This window comes from Thamnophis elegans, chromosome 11 (assembly GCF_009769535.1).
Source record: "Thamnophis elegans isolate rThaEle1 chromosome 11, rThaEle1.pri, whole genome shotgun sequence".
Classification (NCBI taxonomy): domain Eukaryota; kingdom Metazoa; phylum Chordata; class Lepidosauria; order Squamata; family Colubridae; genus Thamnophis; species Thamnophis elegans.
Window position 1 is genome coordinate 44,261,793 of NC_045551.1, and position 18,649 is coordinate 44,280,441.

General features: G+C 35.1%; 1 protein-coding gene across 2 annotated transcripts in view; it reads left to right on the forward strand.

The window, feature by feature from the left end:
* The window catches only part of CLYBL (citrate lyase beta like), a 201,580-nt gene extending 186,071 nt beyond the window's left edge, over window positions 1-15,509 (forward strand). For both annotated transcript variants that reach the window (XM_032226771.1, XM_032226772.1), the window contains exons 7-8: window positions 3,907-4,031; window positions 14,316-15,509. In XM_032226771.1, coding sequence (XP_032082662.1) covers window positions 3,907-4,031; window positions 14,316-14,411 — 221 coding nt within the window. In that variant the 3' untranslated portion in view covers window positions 14,412-15,509. The remainder of the gene's footprint in view (window positions 1-3,906; window positions 4,032-14,315) is intronic.
* The last annotated feature ends 3,140 nt before the right edge of the window (window positions 15,510-18,649 follow it).

Genomic DNA, 18,649 nt, shown 5'->3' on the forward strand with positions numbered 1-18,649 from the left:
AGATTTGTTACTTCCTAGTATCAGTTTACTATTTTATCCCCCCCCCCCAAATAAAAGTTATCTTTTAAAATATAATAGCATTCCTATCTGGTTCTGTATAGAATTGGGCTAAGAATTAATATACAGGTGTAGATTTGGTCAATTTCAAAATGGATTTTGTAGATTTCTAAACACTTTACCCATTCAAGATAAATATGAAATGTTAAGACAGTTACGTTTCGTATTTCCATAGGTAGGTAGAAAGCAAGGTGTTGACAATAGTTGATTTCTAGAGCAAATTGAGCCTAATCTAGAATTTCATAACTCCATGCTATTTCCCGTTTGAGGTTTCTCTGAGTTATGGGCCTCATGTAAGATATATAGAACCCAAATTAATTCTGAAATGTTTCCTACACAATCTAGCAATTTTTCTTCAAATTCAAAAAGTCCTAGCTTTCAGATTTTGTTGTTTTGTTTGTTAAAACCATTTCAGGATATTTTTGAATGCAGAAGTAGATAGATGAGGATATGATTCAACTGTTTGTCCCACCAGGATAATTTCTGGAAAATATTGAAGCAGAGGTGGGATAGTTTGCTATCATCTAACTTTCTCCTCTAACATACTGTTTAAACATTGTTTCTTCCAGCTTCCTCTTTAACTTTACACTGACAACATTAAAAAAGCAGAAAACAACAAATTTGCATATTAGCATCTACTTGACAGAACTTCTGTTTAAAACTACATTTGGAGCAATATTATCAGAAAAGTGTGATAGATTTTATGGCTATCAATAATGTCAGCTAAGAATGACTTTGATAAGAAGGATCCATATGCAGGCATGTATGGGAGAAGGAGTATCAAAAAGTTAAGATGACAATTTCAACTGTATGATCAAAGCCTTGTTCCTTTATTCGAAGAATCTAAAACAAAATCTCTTATCATTGAACTAATGCATGAATACATCCCTCAAGGCTTTTTGCCTTCATGTAATAAAAAGTATGCATACATACACATATTTTAAAAAATAGTTGAAATTTAATATAATTTCAGAACCCATAATTTCTAATAGTTTTCATTTTTTAATATATTTCTATTAAAAGTTTTAAGAACTAGTAAGAACTACAATGAATGAAATTAGAAAGAAAAAGTGAAAAATAAAAAGGATCATAAAAGGCTAAAAGTGCAATAAGTCAATAGGAAATGCTCCAGTGGATATTGTCTTTTCTCTAATGAAAGATGTTACTTTATCCATCTCAGTAAGATTTATCAATTTTACCAATCATTCCTCCATAGTGGGTAGCAGCAACCAATAGTCATCTACTGTTATATAATAATCTGTATTTCTTCAGAATATAAAATGTATTATGGACCCTTTATCCATTTAAAACCTTCCTAAATCACAATCTTGTTCATTCCCAGAAGACAACTCACCAAGAGTCTTGAGACTCTTTGATCTTCTCTGCTGTTTGGAATATCTCTCTTAGATTGTAAATTAGTAAAATGATATGTGTGTAAAGGCTGCTTAGTAGTTAAAGGCATGCTGATAATCTCTTGACTCCTAAACCATTCAACTTGCAATCTGCCACAAGAAACACAATTTCTGTGTTCTCCTTCTGAGGAGTAGCTCTACTAGGACCCAAGTAGACAACCCTCCAAATTCTTTTTCTTTTTGAAAGGTTTTTGCAAGCCAGAACCTGGCTCCTGGCCGCTGATTTCAGAGTGTTTATTTCTGTGCTCATGGAGCCACTCATAAAGACATCTAACTTGCCATAGGTCTTCATCTGGAAGTCTAATTTCTTCATTTTCTTTGATTCCAGTTAAAACGTTCTTATGAAAAACATTCATAATGAACTTTTCAGAACTACTATGATGAGGGAAATGTAATATGACTTTTCTTTTTATATCATTCAGTAATAAATGAAAATTTGAATTTCATACAAATATACAAGGTACAACTGATCACTGACTCATAGTACCTCTCTGTTTTGTAATTCTGCATGCCCCCTCCAAATTTATTTGACACCAAAGTATTTGTTTTTTTTAAATATTAGTTCCTACCAAATGTTATTAAATTCCTTTTTTTACCTTAAAACATTTACTGTGCAATAGTATGAATTAAGTGTAAATCCCATGTTAGTCGTTGTCCTGGATTGCCCTAGCAATGAAATAGATATAAGATCCCAGATCCCATTGCATTTAATCAACATTCTGAAATGCATTGTAATTTGTTAAGGCCATGCTTGATAACTGTTAATCTTTAGAGCCTATTTCAGGATCCTGGGTTTAATTCAGAATTGGCCATACTAGTAGGAAATCATTTAAGATCAATGAAATCTATGTTTTGTCGTGACTGTCTTCAGCAAATTCTGTTGGACACTTACCGATAAGTCCACAAGGTATTTGGATATACAAATAACATGCAATTTCAGCTTTTTAGTTTTTTGCTGATCTTAAAAGATTGAAGGCCTTGAGCCATGCATATAATTTTAAAATTCCATCCACATCTTTATCAAAACAAAAAATAATTCAATTTATAAGATAATTTAACAATAATTTAGAGATCCCTGTTTTGAAATACAATGCGTCTTTTGAAATATATTTTATTGGGGCTTTCATCATGAAATATTTGAGCAAAATCATTCTGAGATTATAATTTAACTGCTTACGAGTATAATAGAGTGCAAATCCTGTACATCAGTATGTTGTTCATTCTTGTGACATAACTTCAAATATCTTAATTTGGAATAATCAAAATTTGAGCAGGACACTAATGTTTTTAGAGCAATCATTTGTTTTACGAAGAAACCTTTGAACAGCTGAAAATAAATCTAACATGAATGTTATGGAGCAGCTGAATCTCACATTACAAATACCTCAATTATAAGTGATAACATAATTAAAATCTGAAAAAATAAGGCAAGCTGTGGTTTCTAAAGGGTATATTTAGCTTAAAACAGATCTCTATATTAATAACTTCCTAAAGACATGGACAAAATTGACCCTACATCTTTTTAAAGTGGAAACAAATTATTAAAAATAGTTTTCTTTCCTCTTAGAATTTCTAAAATAAAATAAATAATAATCTGAACCCTACATATAAAATTATGGCTATATACTATGGATTAAATTAACCACTATACTATTGAAAATCAAAATGCTGAATGTATTATATATTTCTCCCTGATGAATAATTTCTCTTAAGTTGAATCCCTTATAAAGAAAAATATTGCTTCTTAAAAGTACTTGGTATAATTTAACTGTTTTGCTTGTTCAAGAAAAATATTTCAGTCATTTTTCAGTATTTCCAAGTACTGTATACTAAATATATTTTTTTTAAAAAATGAAACTGACATTGTAATTGTAAACAAAATTGTGAAGAAAAAAATGTAAAATGTTAATTTGTTGAGGACTTTCAGTTAAATTTTATGTACTTTTTTTCTTGACTGACCAAGCAAGAGCAAAATGGTAGTCACATTAGAAAAACATAACCCATGTTGTATCATTTCATTAAGAAAGAGAACATTTGCATGGCTCCTGTCTAATACTTGTGAAAGTCTTCATTTTGATATGGAACAAGCTATAAATAAAATACCATAAGTCTGTTTTGATATTAACTATATGAGGAATATTTTCAATGAACTTATTTAGAATTATAAAGCATTATTCTGTGCTTTATGCTCGGGTATAGAAGTTCATTTCAGAATTAATTTTACTTCTGGTTTGAATAAAAATTTGCTGAACAGGTTAAATTTCAAAAGGGAACTAATTTTAAGATGATGATGGTGGTGGTGATAGTTCTATTGGTAATAATAATAGTAATGGGAAACTGTTAAGCATGCATATGCATGCAGAACTAGCAATTACAACACTTTGCTAGAACATCTGCTTGTTAATGCTGACTCTATGGTTATTAATCCTGTTTGTAGGTAAGCAGGTGATCCACCCTAATCAAGTTGCCATTGTCCAGGAACAATTCTCCCCAAGTCTTGAAAAAATAAAGTGGGCACAGGAACTGATTACAGCTTTTGAAGAACATCAGCGTGTAGGAAAGGTAAAAGGTTTTCTTCAAGACTTAGAATGTGGATTCAAATGAAAATCAGCCTCAAGGGTTCCTTGGGGGATTTAGATGAACCTGTTAAAAGATACAGTAACATATATATAGAACACATTGAATAATAGTATTTTTTATCCAGGACACTGATGTTGGGAAACAGGGTTGTGTCAAAATGTATGTCATCTTGGGTTTAAATAAAAACAATATTCCTGAAATAATTGAATATCTAATCTTTTGAATAAATATAGATTGCATATTTATCCTCCAGTTAGTTCATTCCATTAAGGTTATACTGAGTTTTATCTTACTAAGATATTTATTAAAGTGGTAATTGAAAATCAGTGTTTCTTTCTTACAGTGAGGGATTCTTTGCAGTGTTTCAGTCAAATTTATAGGGCATCTTACAAAATTCCCAACTAATTTCAAGAGCATTATTTAATTATACACACTTGTTTTAGTGTTTTTTTTTCATTGCCTGCTCTGCCCAAATAGCAGGTACCAGTTATTTTTGTAGTCACAAACTACAGAGTTCCTGACAAGGTGGAGGCACTTTTATTGCAAAGTGAAGTCAGAATACATGAAAACCTATTTTTTTTGTCTGAAGGTTCTTTTAATATTAAAGATGGCATAGTAGCACTCATATATGATTGTTCCTAATTTAGTGCATCATTGAATCTCGTGTTGCCTGCTCTGTGGGTTTCTGCTATGTAAACATTGTGGTGATAAAGCACAATCTGTCTTCACTTTGTGCCAGTAACACTTAAATTAGGGGTCGCCTGAAGGAAAATTTTATGCTAGCTACAGCATTGTCAGCTAATTATCTTAAAGGTTATTTGCTAGAATGTAGTTTACCACTTGGGGGGGAGGAGTTGAAATTAAATGTGCTTCTTTTAGAAAGAGCCAAATCTGACATGCTTATCAAGCCAGCAAAGTTGTCCAGAAGTGCAGAAGAAAAAGTGTGATCCTTTTGGTGCAATTTACCCAATATTTGATTGCCAAAATACAATATTCTTTGTAAAGCCAAGTACACACATACACAGCCACACAGAAAACCTTAGAAGTATATATGGATTGCTGGCTGTCTCTTATAAAGCCCATTAACAATAAACTGATCTATGAAAATATACAGTGTGCAGAATAGGAATTGCATTTTTATGTCTTCTGTTCTGTCTTCTAAAGAAATACTTAGAACTGATAAGCTATTGATGTTTTATACTCTTTTGTATTGTTGAAATGTGGACATTTTCAATACCAAACTCTTCTATGGCTTAAACCACCACAATATCCTTACAGCTGGATAACTAGCATTCTCATAAATAAAACAGTATTAAGTAATTCCAAAGATATTTTAGCTACAGGTCCCTTCAAACTATTGGTATATTTAATACTGCAACTTACTTAGCATGATTTTGAAATAAATTGAGATAAATGATCTGCAATTAAGGACAGATAGTTAAAGACCCTTTTACAGAGTATTTTACCTACTTTGCAACTGCCTATAAAATGTAGTCATGGAAATTGAAACTTCAGTGTGACCTGCTATTAACACTGAATATTATAAATATGGCACTGGATATTCATTCTAGGATTAAATGCTGACCTCATCAAAGAAACTGAGAGGGTTAGCACTGACTTCAGTAACAGCCTAGTGTCATTCAGTAGGTTGAAGCAAAATGCTGTTTAAGCAATGCTTCTTGAAAATCTTTAATCAAAATTGGAAAGTACAAGGCTTAAAAATCTGACTCTTGAAAAACCAGCCCATATTTGACTACTTAATTTCTCCAAAGAACTGCCTTTGACTTACGAAGATGGCACTAATATTTTCATCACAATTTTCATCACGACTTAAGGAATCTAATTTTGTAATGTTCCATTTTAACATAGATAATTAAATAACTTAAACTGAAATTGTGAGTGTTGTCCTCCACTGTATTAATATATTACTTTTGTTTTCTTTGTAAGCCACACACTAATATTAAATGCCAGCTTCTCCACTTCATTTCTTCCTTTATTAAGCTAAAGCTTTAAATTTCAGTGAAGCAGGAACAGAACTTTAGTTTGATAATGTTAAGCCTTGCATGAGGAGAAAAATGTGAACATGTTTATATATGTGTGTGTGCATTAATCAAAACTGAAAGCCTGGAAAAAAATGAAACACAAAGGATTAGAATGACTAGTCTGCTCTCTGATAAATTGCTAATGTTCAACCACTGAAATTACAGCTTGTTAATTGGAAATTCTTAGCCAACTAAGTTTGATGCCACCACTGGACAATAGTTTATATTCACACGAAGCAAACAGTTCCCGTTATTTGTCATAATCTGGAGAGTACAAAAATATTTGCTTTGAGGAAATTGGAAATATGATATTTTAACTAAGGTATTCTGATTCTAACATTATGATCTTTTTGAAATTTTAGACATGCACTAAAATCAAAATGTTTTTGTTTTATTAAAAAATGCTATTAAAAACATTCAAAGAGTAAATAAAGTAAGTCATTTTTATTTAAATAGTACGCTATATATCTTCTCTTCATACAACTCCTTATAAAAAGCTGAACTAATCAACATTTAACTGAGATTCTTCAGTTATATCTTTTTGCTAAGTTTTCATTCATAAGAAATAAATATGTAAGTAAAATTCTTTCAAAACATATTCTGAAGGAACATATATTTATTACATTGTATGTTTCTTGAGATTTAAATAATACAATAACTCTACCTACTACAATTTTAAAAACTTAAATCATACAATTTTTGTCGTTTTCTAAAACATTCTCAAAGCAATTCACAGTAAAATACAGGTATAATGTGATTAATTTCTTCAAAAGTAGCACATTATTAGTGCATTAAACTTCCATTTTTATTTTATAGCATTTTAAAATAATATTGACTTTCGGCATCAGTTTTGAAATAAATTTTAATGCATTTAACTTTAAATAATTTGTTAGTAATTTAAGCAGAAAACAGAAATATTTTTACTAGCTAAGAAGAAGATAGTAGAAGTAAGAGCTTTCGTGTGTTGTACAAAGAACCACTTAGTGTACAATAATTATTACAGGCATAAAACAACTAAATACCAAAATGAAATTTTTTATTTTTCATTGTACATCTTTAATTTGTTCTGATAGCTGTTTAGTGTGATCTTGCATAATATGCTACTACTTTATTTTATAGAGACATATTAAATAATAGAATATTGTCAAGCTTCTACTGGTATCGCATCTTTTCTAACATTCCCTTTATAATTGATGATTAAACCTCTTTGGATTTCTCATTTTCATCTTGCTGCTAATAGTAGAAAGGTGCTGATTTTTAAAGTTGAAGGGATTTTGTTGTTACTGTTATCATTATTATTATACAGTATTTGACATAATAGTTGGGTACATTACAATATGCTCTGAATATAGCCGCCTGAAAATTTAAAGTTACCAGTTCTCATGATTGCAAGATTTGCTTGAAAATATCTGGACAATAGCTAGTAGAATTGCCTAAACAGAATTGTGAATATCAACCAATTCTTTAGTATTCTTGGAAATAAATTGCAATTGACCCAAAATAAATTCTGCAAATTAGTAAAATAATGCAGAATTACATTTATTAGTCATTTTTTCTTGTTAAAGTAAGACTTTTAAGTGTAAAGATCTTTGGATATAAACTATTGATCAAAGGTTGATCGGAAAAACATGGATTTCAATTCCATCTCCACCAGGGATTCTTAACTTAAGGGCTGAATATATATTAACAAATAATCTACAGCACAGTACTACAGGATCAGTCACCTAATATGCAATATAATCTTAGCAGGTCCTATATAAATTTTGCTGCTACATTTTCAAAGGGTCAGAGGTTGCCCAACTGTTTACTTCAACAGCAAATTGGAGCTATTAAAATGAAATAATTTCATTTAACTGCATAATTAAAACATAAATTTTCACATGCATATCCCTAGAGGATTGCGGTGCAGTCTGAAATAGGAAATGCATTCTTGTTTCTACAGCTGAGCTGGTGTTTATTTGAAACTCTGAGAAAGGAAAAACATAAAGGGGTTATGTGCATATGTATATTTTGCTTTCCTAAGAAGAAACAGACATTTTGAACATATGTTATATGCAACTATTTCAACATTGTTTTCTGAATCATCACAGATTTAAAGTAGCCTAATGGGGTTCTGAAAAAAAATAAAGAGGAAATATAATCAAAGGAAAACAAATACTTCTTGTCTAATAATGGAATATTTCAAAACACTTCCTCAAATTAGAGTATGTGCGCACAATAATGTGCTGTTGGTATGATAAAGCTCAATGTAGAGGCAATGTTTTTCACTAGAAAGGCAAAATATGAGGCTTCAGGAACTTGAGTGTGAAGGAAATAAAGGTAGGATGGGGAGGAGCATTAGGATTGAGAAGATCAAGATTTGGCTTCAGTTTGTAAGCTGTGACTGCCTGAACTAATTACTCCAATGCAAATAATGTTTACTACAATTGGCCTTGGGGCATGTTTGGAAAATACCTACTTCAATTGAAAGTGTTATGCAGATTATCAAATTATCAATTTTAAAGACTCTTTTTTATCCCTCAAAGAATAAGGTTTAATCCCTAGTGACTATTCACACAGTCTGCTGTGTAGTGTTTTGTTTTCAAAAATGATTTAAAATCAACAACTTCCTTACAGTTTTGAAATTTTCCAGTGATCTCCCTTCCAAGTTCTAAGCAGGTCAATGCCACTGAGAAGCCATGATCAACCAAGGTTGACTAGATGCTTCTACCTGTGGAGGTTCCTCTCTATGGAGGACACTATACTCTGATAAGTACTGATCAAGAAGAATATTTTTCACACTAACAAATATCAAGCTTTAATTGGCTTGGAGAGTATTTCCGTACAGTATTTAGCCTAATTGTTCATTCACCCTCGGTCACTAAAGTGTAATCTGAACCTGCCTCTACTAACTCAAGATAATGGTTTTCTCTCGTTACAGATGACCTATATCAATTATCCAAACTTAGCACCTCTCCAGAAATGATGGACTACAATTGCCATCACTCCCACCACTAAGCATAACAGGAATGATTACTGTGTGTAGCTCAAAGGCAGCAAATTCAGCAAGCCTTGTTTATTCATTGGCAGAAAACTTCCTAGTGAGAGATCATTGGCATCCAAATTTAAAAATGAAGGCCACATTCATAAGTAGCATCTGATCTATCACTAAATCACCAAAGCCTTTCTCTTGAGTATTTAGGCATACCTAATCCTTCCCAGCTTATACAAAGATAGTGTATGGAAACCAACAATCACATTTTTATATCTGATGTCATTTGATCTATTCTGCCTCCATCAAATTTTCAGGTATGAAAAGATAGGCAGAATGTTGAAAAATTCTGTTCTTCAGATCCAACTCACGGCATCACACTCCACCAGAGCATGATAGGCTGCAACAACACTTTGTAGCAAGAAGGCCACAAAGCCACATCTTTCAAATCTTACCTGGTATTTCTCCACCCCCACCCCCTTGGGATTCCAGGTATAATGGGGCTCGGCTGCCTTTTTTCCTCTCCAGAACAGGGCAGAGCAAAAGAGCTAATGTTCTGGCCATATGGTCTTCTAGGGGTATACCAAGAGGAAAAGGAAAGTTGTACCGCCTAAATGCCATTTCAACTTATTGAAGTGGCGGCAGGCCCACATTTTGTTTCACTGTATTTGGCAGGGATTTTGCTAGAATTAAACCAGTTACTGCTAAAGCTTTGCTGAAAATTATTCATTTTACCTCATTCAGTCTATAGGTAAGAGGCATGAAGAGAGACATTTGAATTATTGCCAATTTAATTTTACTTCCTTCGCATCCTTCCTGGCTTGCTTAATTCTTTAGCAATAATATCTCCATGAACCTCCTTATCCTGCAGCTTGACCAAGATCATGGTCTTTAAGAAAGTATAATACACCTCTATGACCGAAAAAAAATTGTTTAAAGTAATTTTAATTTATTTCAGTTGTGCTTATTTTAAGGTAAAATAGATTGAGGTCTAGCAATATCAGCATCAAAACATTTGTCATTCTTTCACATATTACACAATGCTGGCATTACATTTCCTAGAATAAATACACTCTTTCGTCTCTGGAGCAGACAATACTAAGATAAGCAACAGATTAGGATAGAATACTGCTGGAAATGTTAACTGAAATAAGCATTTTTACACGTCATGTTTTTTTATTTAGCAAGGGTTAAATTAAGTATTTAATTTGGGATGTATATATGTATGTATGTATGTTGGTCTTGTTGTATTTGGGTCCTTTCCCGTGTAAGATTGAGATTGTCTTGGCAACATTTCGGCTAAGACCCACTCACCATCTTCAGGCTGGTGTTTTCGGCTTCGTGCTTATGCTGTTGCTCAAGCACGAAGGCGAAAACACCAGCCTGAAGATGGCGAGTGGGACCTCGCTGAAACGTTGCAAGACAATGTCAATCTTACACGGGAAAAAACCCGAATACAACAAGACCAGCATACCTACACCTGTGAAAATCTACAAATTTTATATGTGTGTGTGTGTGTGTGTGTGTGTGTGTGTGTGTGTGTACATATATATAATTCCAAATTAATACTTATATTGTCTATGGTATTAGAAGTTGTGGGTGCTCCAACACTGGAGGTTTTTAAGAAGAAATAGGACAACCATTTGTCTGAAATGGTATAGGGTTTCGTGCTTGAGCAGGGAGATTCCAGCACTAGCTGGAACAAAGCTGAACTATCTTTTTGGCGACATCTTCATTTTCATATTTTAACAGAATAACAGAATAAAAAGTGTAAGGGGACCTTGGAGGTCTTCTAGTCCAAGCCTCTGCTCAGGCAGGAAACCGTATACCATTTCAGACAAATGGTTTATCCAATCTCTTCTTAAAAACTTCACAATTTCTGGCGGCAAGTTGTTCCACTGATTAATTGTTCTGTGAGGAAATTTCTTCTTAGTTCTACGTTGCTTCTTTCCTTGATTGGTTTCTATCCATTGCTTCTTGTCCTACCTTCAGCTGCTTTGGGGAATAGGTTGACCTCCTCTTCTTTGTGGCAGCCCCTCAAATATTGGAACAATGCTATTATGTCACTCCTAGTCCTTCTTTTCATTAAACTAGACATCCCTAATTCTTGCATACGAAGAACATATGTTCCTCATATGTTTTAGCCTCCAGTCTTCCTAATCATCTTTGTTGCTCTTCTCTGCATTCTTTCTAAAGTCTCAACTTCTTTTTTATATCATGACAACCAAAACTGGATGCAGTATTCCAAGTGTGGTCTTTCCAAGGAATTGTAAAATGCTACCAATTTTCCTATTAATTAAATAAGGCAATGGGGTTTGGCCCATAGCAGCTGGATTTACAACTCCCAATTATAGCAAGCTGTAATCACGACATTCAGGAAAAAATTTCTGAAAAAATAAAAATAAAATAAATATTCTTTGGAACATCCAAGCCTCTAATTTGCCCACATTTTGTACAGGAGCCTGAAGACTTGGCTCTGCCAGTTGCCTTGGGGATGAGATGGGGGAGTTCCACAGTAAAGGTGGCTGCTGGATTGATAGCAGATTCCACCTCCCCCCTTGCTCTCTGCTCTTCACCCATCCATCTTTTTTATCATATTGATGTATTCTCTTTGTGTTCTTTTTCATTTATTTTATTATTCTATTACAATATTTTACTTCTGTTCTGTTTATCCTCTTTTCATTTCTTCCTTTTCGTTGTTGTAAGAAACCTAGAGAAGCCCCATGACAAATCTAAGCTACAATCCTGCACAGATTCATTTAGAGTCAATGGCATTATGCTTTAGTAAATAAATATGCATAAGGAAGCTGCTTCTTACATGTTGTCCATGACCTTGGGAACTTTGAGGATGTGGTTTTCTTGGATGCAGACAAGGTAGAACTGCTTTGATATTTTAGTTGAGCTTCCCATGCTAGCCACCAGTCCTAGCATTGCTGGGTGTCTCCCACCCAAATACTAACCAAGATTAACACTGCTTAGCTTCCAAGTCTATTCAAGGTCAGCCAGGAGCTGCTACCTGAGACAAATAGACAAAGGACTGTGGTATAAATAAAATTAATAGAAGTAGTAGAAATAAAATTCATTAATAACAAATATTTTACATGAGCTGTTGAAATAGTGACCTATTTGACAATGTAACACTACAGATTAATGGTTGAAACAGCATGTTGTTTCTTAGGATTTTCAGGTCATTTTAGGAAAAGTATCTAAACTCATCAGCTAACGTACATATATATTTATCCTCATTTGTATTTTATACACCAGGTTCCTCCTTTAGGTTTCCAACTAATTATTTTAGCAGTATAATTCCAAGACTGCAATCCGCTTTTGGCATTGTTACTACTATTATCTAATTTTCATTGTGCTAGGGCAAACAAATGGTTGTAACATCTCTTCCCATCTGTGCTGATGGAGTGAGGCTCTTCAGCTAAATTGACCTAATTATAAACAGTATACAAGTGAAAATTTAAGTACTTTGTATGTTTTCTTTGTATTACTAGTCCTGATTAAATATCAGGATATTTTTTCATTGCATTAGCCCTCTTCAATATAATATGAACCACTTCAAACATTGATTATATTTCTCCTCCATACAGTATGTTTGTAAGATTTTTTTATTATTTGTTCTTTTTTTTTTTGGAACAATCCTTAATTTTGCTACTGGAGTGGCAATTGATCTCTCCCAGAACACAATACAAACCGCTTTTAGTTCTCTAATATCAATATTGGGGATGAGTTTTAATAGGTTTTATAGTAATACTGCTTACTCAAGACTCTCATTAGCAAAAAGAAAATATTCCTTGTGGATACTGGGATTATAGTGCCAAACAACTGGAACCTGGCAAAATTGTTATAAGTGCAAAATGAATTGTTGGGCCAAGTCTCCTCAATAGTACATCACTACTGTCATTCATGCAGCTCAGGTTACATCTTCCTATGTCTTTCCTAGAAGCAGAGAGGAAAAATATCTTGTTCTGAGAGAAAAAAGTTAACATTTATCTGGTTTGAGCTTGATTCCTGATAACAAGGCCCATAGTCATGTTACTTTTTCAGCAGCAATATATTTTTCGGAGTATAAGATGCAAAATGCACTTGCAGAGGCTTTGGGAGGCTTGTAGAGTGCTCCTGGGGGCTGAGGAGGGCAAAAATGAGCAATGGGCTGGTTTTGATCATTTTTGCCCCTCCTCCAGGCCCCAGGAGCACTCTACAAGCCTCCCAAAGCCTCTGCATGCCCTTTTTGGGGGGCAAAAAACAGCTCAGTTTTGCTAAAAATGGGCTGTTTTTTGCTCATTCCCCCCCCAACCCCCAGGAGACTCTACAAGCCTACCAAAGCTCTGCATGCCCTTTTTTTTGCAAAAAACTAGGCATGCAAAGGGTTTTGGAGGCATACAGAGTGCAAAAACTTTTTTAAAAAAAATTACCTCTTCAAAATCATGGTGCGTCTTATAGTCCGAAAAATACGGTAGTTGGCAATTGTCTTCAGGGCTTTTTTTTCCAAGTTCACATTCAACTTTACAGTCCTGGAATTTTTTCAGTTCCCATTCAAGTCCAAGCCTGACCTGACCCTGTTTAGCTTCTGCATTTCTTCATCATCATCATCATCATCATCATCATCATTTGGTTAATCTTTGGTGAGATTCACAGCCTTTGGGGCTGATTGGTAGCTCAACAGCTCGAGTCCTAACCAAGGACCTAGGAACTGTTAAGGTAACATCGGAGGATATAAGCTGTTCCAAGTAGGGTGGTTTTTTTGTAGAATCAGAATGTTCAAGTCTGATAAATTTAAATTTTCCAAATAGCGAGGTAGCCCTTTAGGTATTGCTCCAAGGGCTCCAATTACAATCAGGACAACACACGATTTCTTTTTCCACAGTCGCTCGACTTCAATTTGCAAGTCCCGGTACTTTGTGATTTTTTCTTGCTGCTTATCTTCAATTCGCACATCACCAGGTATTGCAATGTCAATGAACCAAACTTTTTTCTTTTCAACTATTGTTATGTCAGGTGTGTTGTAGGCCAAGTGCCTATCAGTCTGAATTCTGAAATCCCACAAGAAATTGACTAATTATTGTTGTTGTTGTTGTTGTTGGTATTGTACCCCTGAGCTCTTTCTAAAACAGGGAGAAGATATCTCTGATTCACCTGGGATGTAATGATTCTTGACTAACAAACAAAAGTATTATGACTAACTATAGCCTGAAATTTTATTTTCCCGAGACCTCTTTTGAGAATATTCTTTTTTTTTCTTTGCAGGGCGCCTTCACATTCCACGGCAGCATGATAGACATGCCGTTACTGAAACAGGCCCAAAATATTGTTACACTTGCTACTGCCATCAAGAAAAAATAATCCGCTAAATAAACTTTTCCCAAAGAGTGATACCAGGAGCTCTTCAAGAAAAATTACATAATACCGAGGGAAAGGACAGCGCAATGCTTCATATTTCAGTCGAATTCAGAATACATGTCCAACAACTCTGATCTATTTTTCTTACTGAATGTCAATGAGAATGCTAAGATTGGAGCCTGTTTCCTATGACAAATGAGTTGTGACAGACCTGAAAGCAAAACTGTTTCCTTTGGAAAAGCGACCAATTAAAATCAATCAGGGATGTGGACAAATAGGGGCTTCATTTAATATTTGACTCAGAAAATTTTCTGTGAACAGCAGAGTTGTCAAAGGAGGAAAAAGTTCCTTATCTTTCAGGGGTATGTAGAAAAGGGGCCCTTGGGAAGCATTTTTTGTTATACAGAAGAGAAAAGAGCTGCTCTTTGCTTAAAATTCTAAACAAGTAGTCTTAAGAGAGGTTTTCGGTAGTTTAAGAGACTTGACACATACAGTATTGAAGTGATCCATATAGACATTCCTTCCTCAACTTGTGTTCCTGTTACTTTATACTGAGTTATACTGAAAGCAAACATCCCAAAGGCATATTCTCTCTGCTGAAGATAATAAAATACACTTCTGGCACTGTTCTGTGTGACTTTCAAAGGTAGAACCTCCTCCCTGACCAGATTTCCACCTTAGCTTCTTTCAGTCTGAAGATGCAGTGCTTTTAGAATATTTAATCTAAATTAACAACTGTGGCCCAATGGATTTTGCTGCCTGCAGTAGAAAGTGCAAGCTTGAAACCATTTAATATGGCTTCGTTAACTTCTCAAGAAGTTTTAAACATTTGTATGCATCAATTAGGAATGCAAACCATCTTCTGTAGCTTTTTTCAGATGTTTTAGAAAATTAAATCATTAGACATTTTACCATTTCATTGTGCAAAGACAACGACCTCTTCCCACCTAAATGAACACCTCTTATTTTTTCCCCAAGTGCAATTGGAGATTTAATTTATAAATATGTGTAGTTTGGTAAATCCCTGTAATCCAAGTGCCTATGGAGAAGGGATTTATCAAAACTGATTTTTAAAAAAAAATAAAAAGGCATCTCACTGTTGAATCAGACCACTACTTTTTTTTCAACATGCTCTGCACTGCTTTTAGTATCATCACAAAGGGTGACAGCAGAGGAATTAGAGATTGTAAATTTCAGAAAGCTTAATTTTTTTTCTTAACACTCAATGATAGTGCTACTTGAATCCCTGCAGATAGCCATATTACAGCATTTTCAGCCCTGCAGAAATCTGTTTTGAACGTGACCTTAAAGGAAGGGGGTAGGTACCATGCCATTTATGAGCATTTTAATAAAGTCTGGTTTTAAATTATAATGAGAAGAAAACTGGATGTAATTCCACGGAATGATTAATCCAAAACTGCAGTTTGTGCATGTGCTTAGAAGGATTCATGGCAGAAATATAGGTCCATAGACCAAATAGATACATGATTTTTTTTCAGCCTCATATTGTCCTCATGCACTGGTGAGCCATTTCCATTCTCTTCAGAAAAGATCATTCCATCTCAACTACCAGAGATGTTTCTTAACAGAACTGAACATAGAAAGAGATTTATCTAACTGGCAATGAACCGCCTTTGGTTCAGTTCTGGGAAAGGTCTGGGAAAGATTCCTCTGGCGAAATTAAGAGAACCTATACTGTTGAAATATACAGAAATAATATACTGTTGAGATGACTTGGTATTTGGAGATGGTGTTTCTTTCTATTTGTATCAAAGACGTTCTTCATTCATCTACTCCTCTTATATTAATCTATTTAATCTACTTCACTTTCCATGGTGCCACTTAAAACCAGGGGAGACAGCTTTCTGGACTGGTGGTGGGCATCTTTAAAATGTTGAGGCCATGTTGTGAGCACTTTTATAAATGGGCTCACCTATTTGCAGTAAAGCTGCACTTATAGCCATGTCTTATGATAAAAAGACCCATTTAACAAACCAGCCTCTCCTTCCAGCCTCCACCGGGGGCTCTCTACATCAGTTTATTGTGTTGTTTTCCCCAAAGCACAATGATGCATTTTCAAACAAATCCCTGTGTGGAAACCAATAAATATCCCCCTCCTTTTTTTTTTAGAAGTCCTATAGGGCTCAGGAGCCAATCTACAAAACATGCTAGGTGACTGCTTCTCTACAGCTTCAGCCAAGATGATGATGATGATGGATGACGATGATGATTCCCTAAAAGAGTATACCATTTTTGCACAGACAAATATGTTAGAGACAGTGACTCTCTTCACATATTTACCTGTCCTAATTCACCTGAGATCATTTTTGGGTTTATGTATCAAGCTGAATATTAGACTAACTATGGATCCCACCACACATGGTTGGGCAGGTAGCAGTGCTGCAGCTCATGCAAACACAGCTAAGGAGTTAGTAAAATAGGATACAAGGATATTCACTTGGAGGAGGGAGTAATGATTGATTTAACTACACAATTGGGAGTCCTGCCTAACTCACATAAACTTCAATCACTCCATTGTAGCAATCTTGACATTTTCTAACACATAAACACCTTGTGGATGTCCCCAGTGGCATAGTAAGTCCTGCAGGATATGGCTTAGGACTCAGATATATGCCCTGTCATTGGTTATATGATATCCTGATTAATATGACTCTGAAAAGATATCTCCTGACTCAAATTAAGGCAAATTGTATCATGCCACCCATCATGTACTTTTCTACCACAGATTTTTAGCCTGTGTTCACATCTCACACTAAACCACAATTCACGAAAGAAATCCCACCTGGATGGGCTCCTGGAATATGCTACTCCATCCTCCCATTCAGCTTCTTTCAGCCCAGCTGAATTAGTACCAATCCTCCTTTTTTTTTTTTTTTTTGCTTCCAATGATCAAGCCTTCCTCTTTTTCTCTGCTTTGGAATGGGTGAGCTTGGTCCCCGTTGAAATTGAAAGTAATTTTCTTTTCCTCCTGTTTTATCTGAATGATGGGCGTGTCCGCTGGTCAACTACCTTGTCTAGCAAAGTGAATAGGGAAGGATTTATTTCCGCAATGGATGGAGAGTGGTTTGACTTCCAGCTGCACACAGGCTGCCCCTTGGCATAAATTCGGTGGGGTGGGACAGGGTGGCTCAAGAAGACTCGTTTGCATGACAGTGGCCATGCAGCAGCAGCGGCTCATCTGGGCTGGGCAGCTAACGGGCTTAACCCGGCTGTTTGGGAGAGGTTAACCCAACTTGTAGGCAGGGTAAATAAACAGAACAAGCTGTCTTTGTCCTCTATTCAGACCAGCCTCTCCTCCAAAAGCACGCTGCATTGAAGGCACAGAGTTCAGCTTGTGGCTGCCAGAGGGACTCCCAAGGCAGTTGTGAGCGCCAACAATCAGCCAGTTTGTTTCTTTTCCTCATTAAATCATCGTCCTTTGTGCGGGGCCCCGCAACTTGTGTTTCTTAAGAAATTAACAGAATGCGGAGTTGCAAACCGGGCCTCAACCTTTTCGTGACCTACAAGATGCTCTTAGACGGGCACCCCAGGAAAGCAGCACTGTTTACTTAAACGGGTAAATAGAAAACACTTGTGGGAGGTGAGAGAGACAAGGAGTCATTTAAGCCATCCTCTTAATAAAATGTAAGTGTTTGGATCCTTATACCATGGAAATGAAAGCTCTTTTTGAGCACCAGAAGTGGGGTTTAGTGACAAAGGTCAACCCTGAACTATGCAAACATTTCAGGCCAAGTGCAGAAATCTTTTCAGTAATCAAAGCCTAGATCTTTAAATTAAGGGGTGGGGATTTTGGAGGTGGGGGTGGAGCCTAAAAAGTGCCCCAAGATAATCCTCTGACTTGTTAAATCTGGAGGATACTTGCAAGCAGTCTTAGACATCCCACTCACCTCCCCCAATTGCATTCCATGTGAATCCAAGTTATTCTGTTGTACAGAAATGTGTGATCTGGCTCTCAAACAACTCATCTCACTAAATTAGTCATTATTCATGATAAAAATCCTATACACCAGCTTTCCCATTATCTCCAGCCCTCATATTATTTGGACAATGGAGACTGTAGTTTAACACATGGGGCGGGGTGAAATGGAAGGTTAGAAGTCAATACTTGTATCAGACTACCCAGTTTGGAATAATGATCAAGTCCTGTTTTTGAATTCTCAAACAATTGCTAATTCAAGAATCTATTACCGTATTTTTGTTAGGTTTCTTTCTCCATGAAT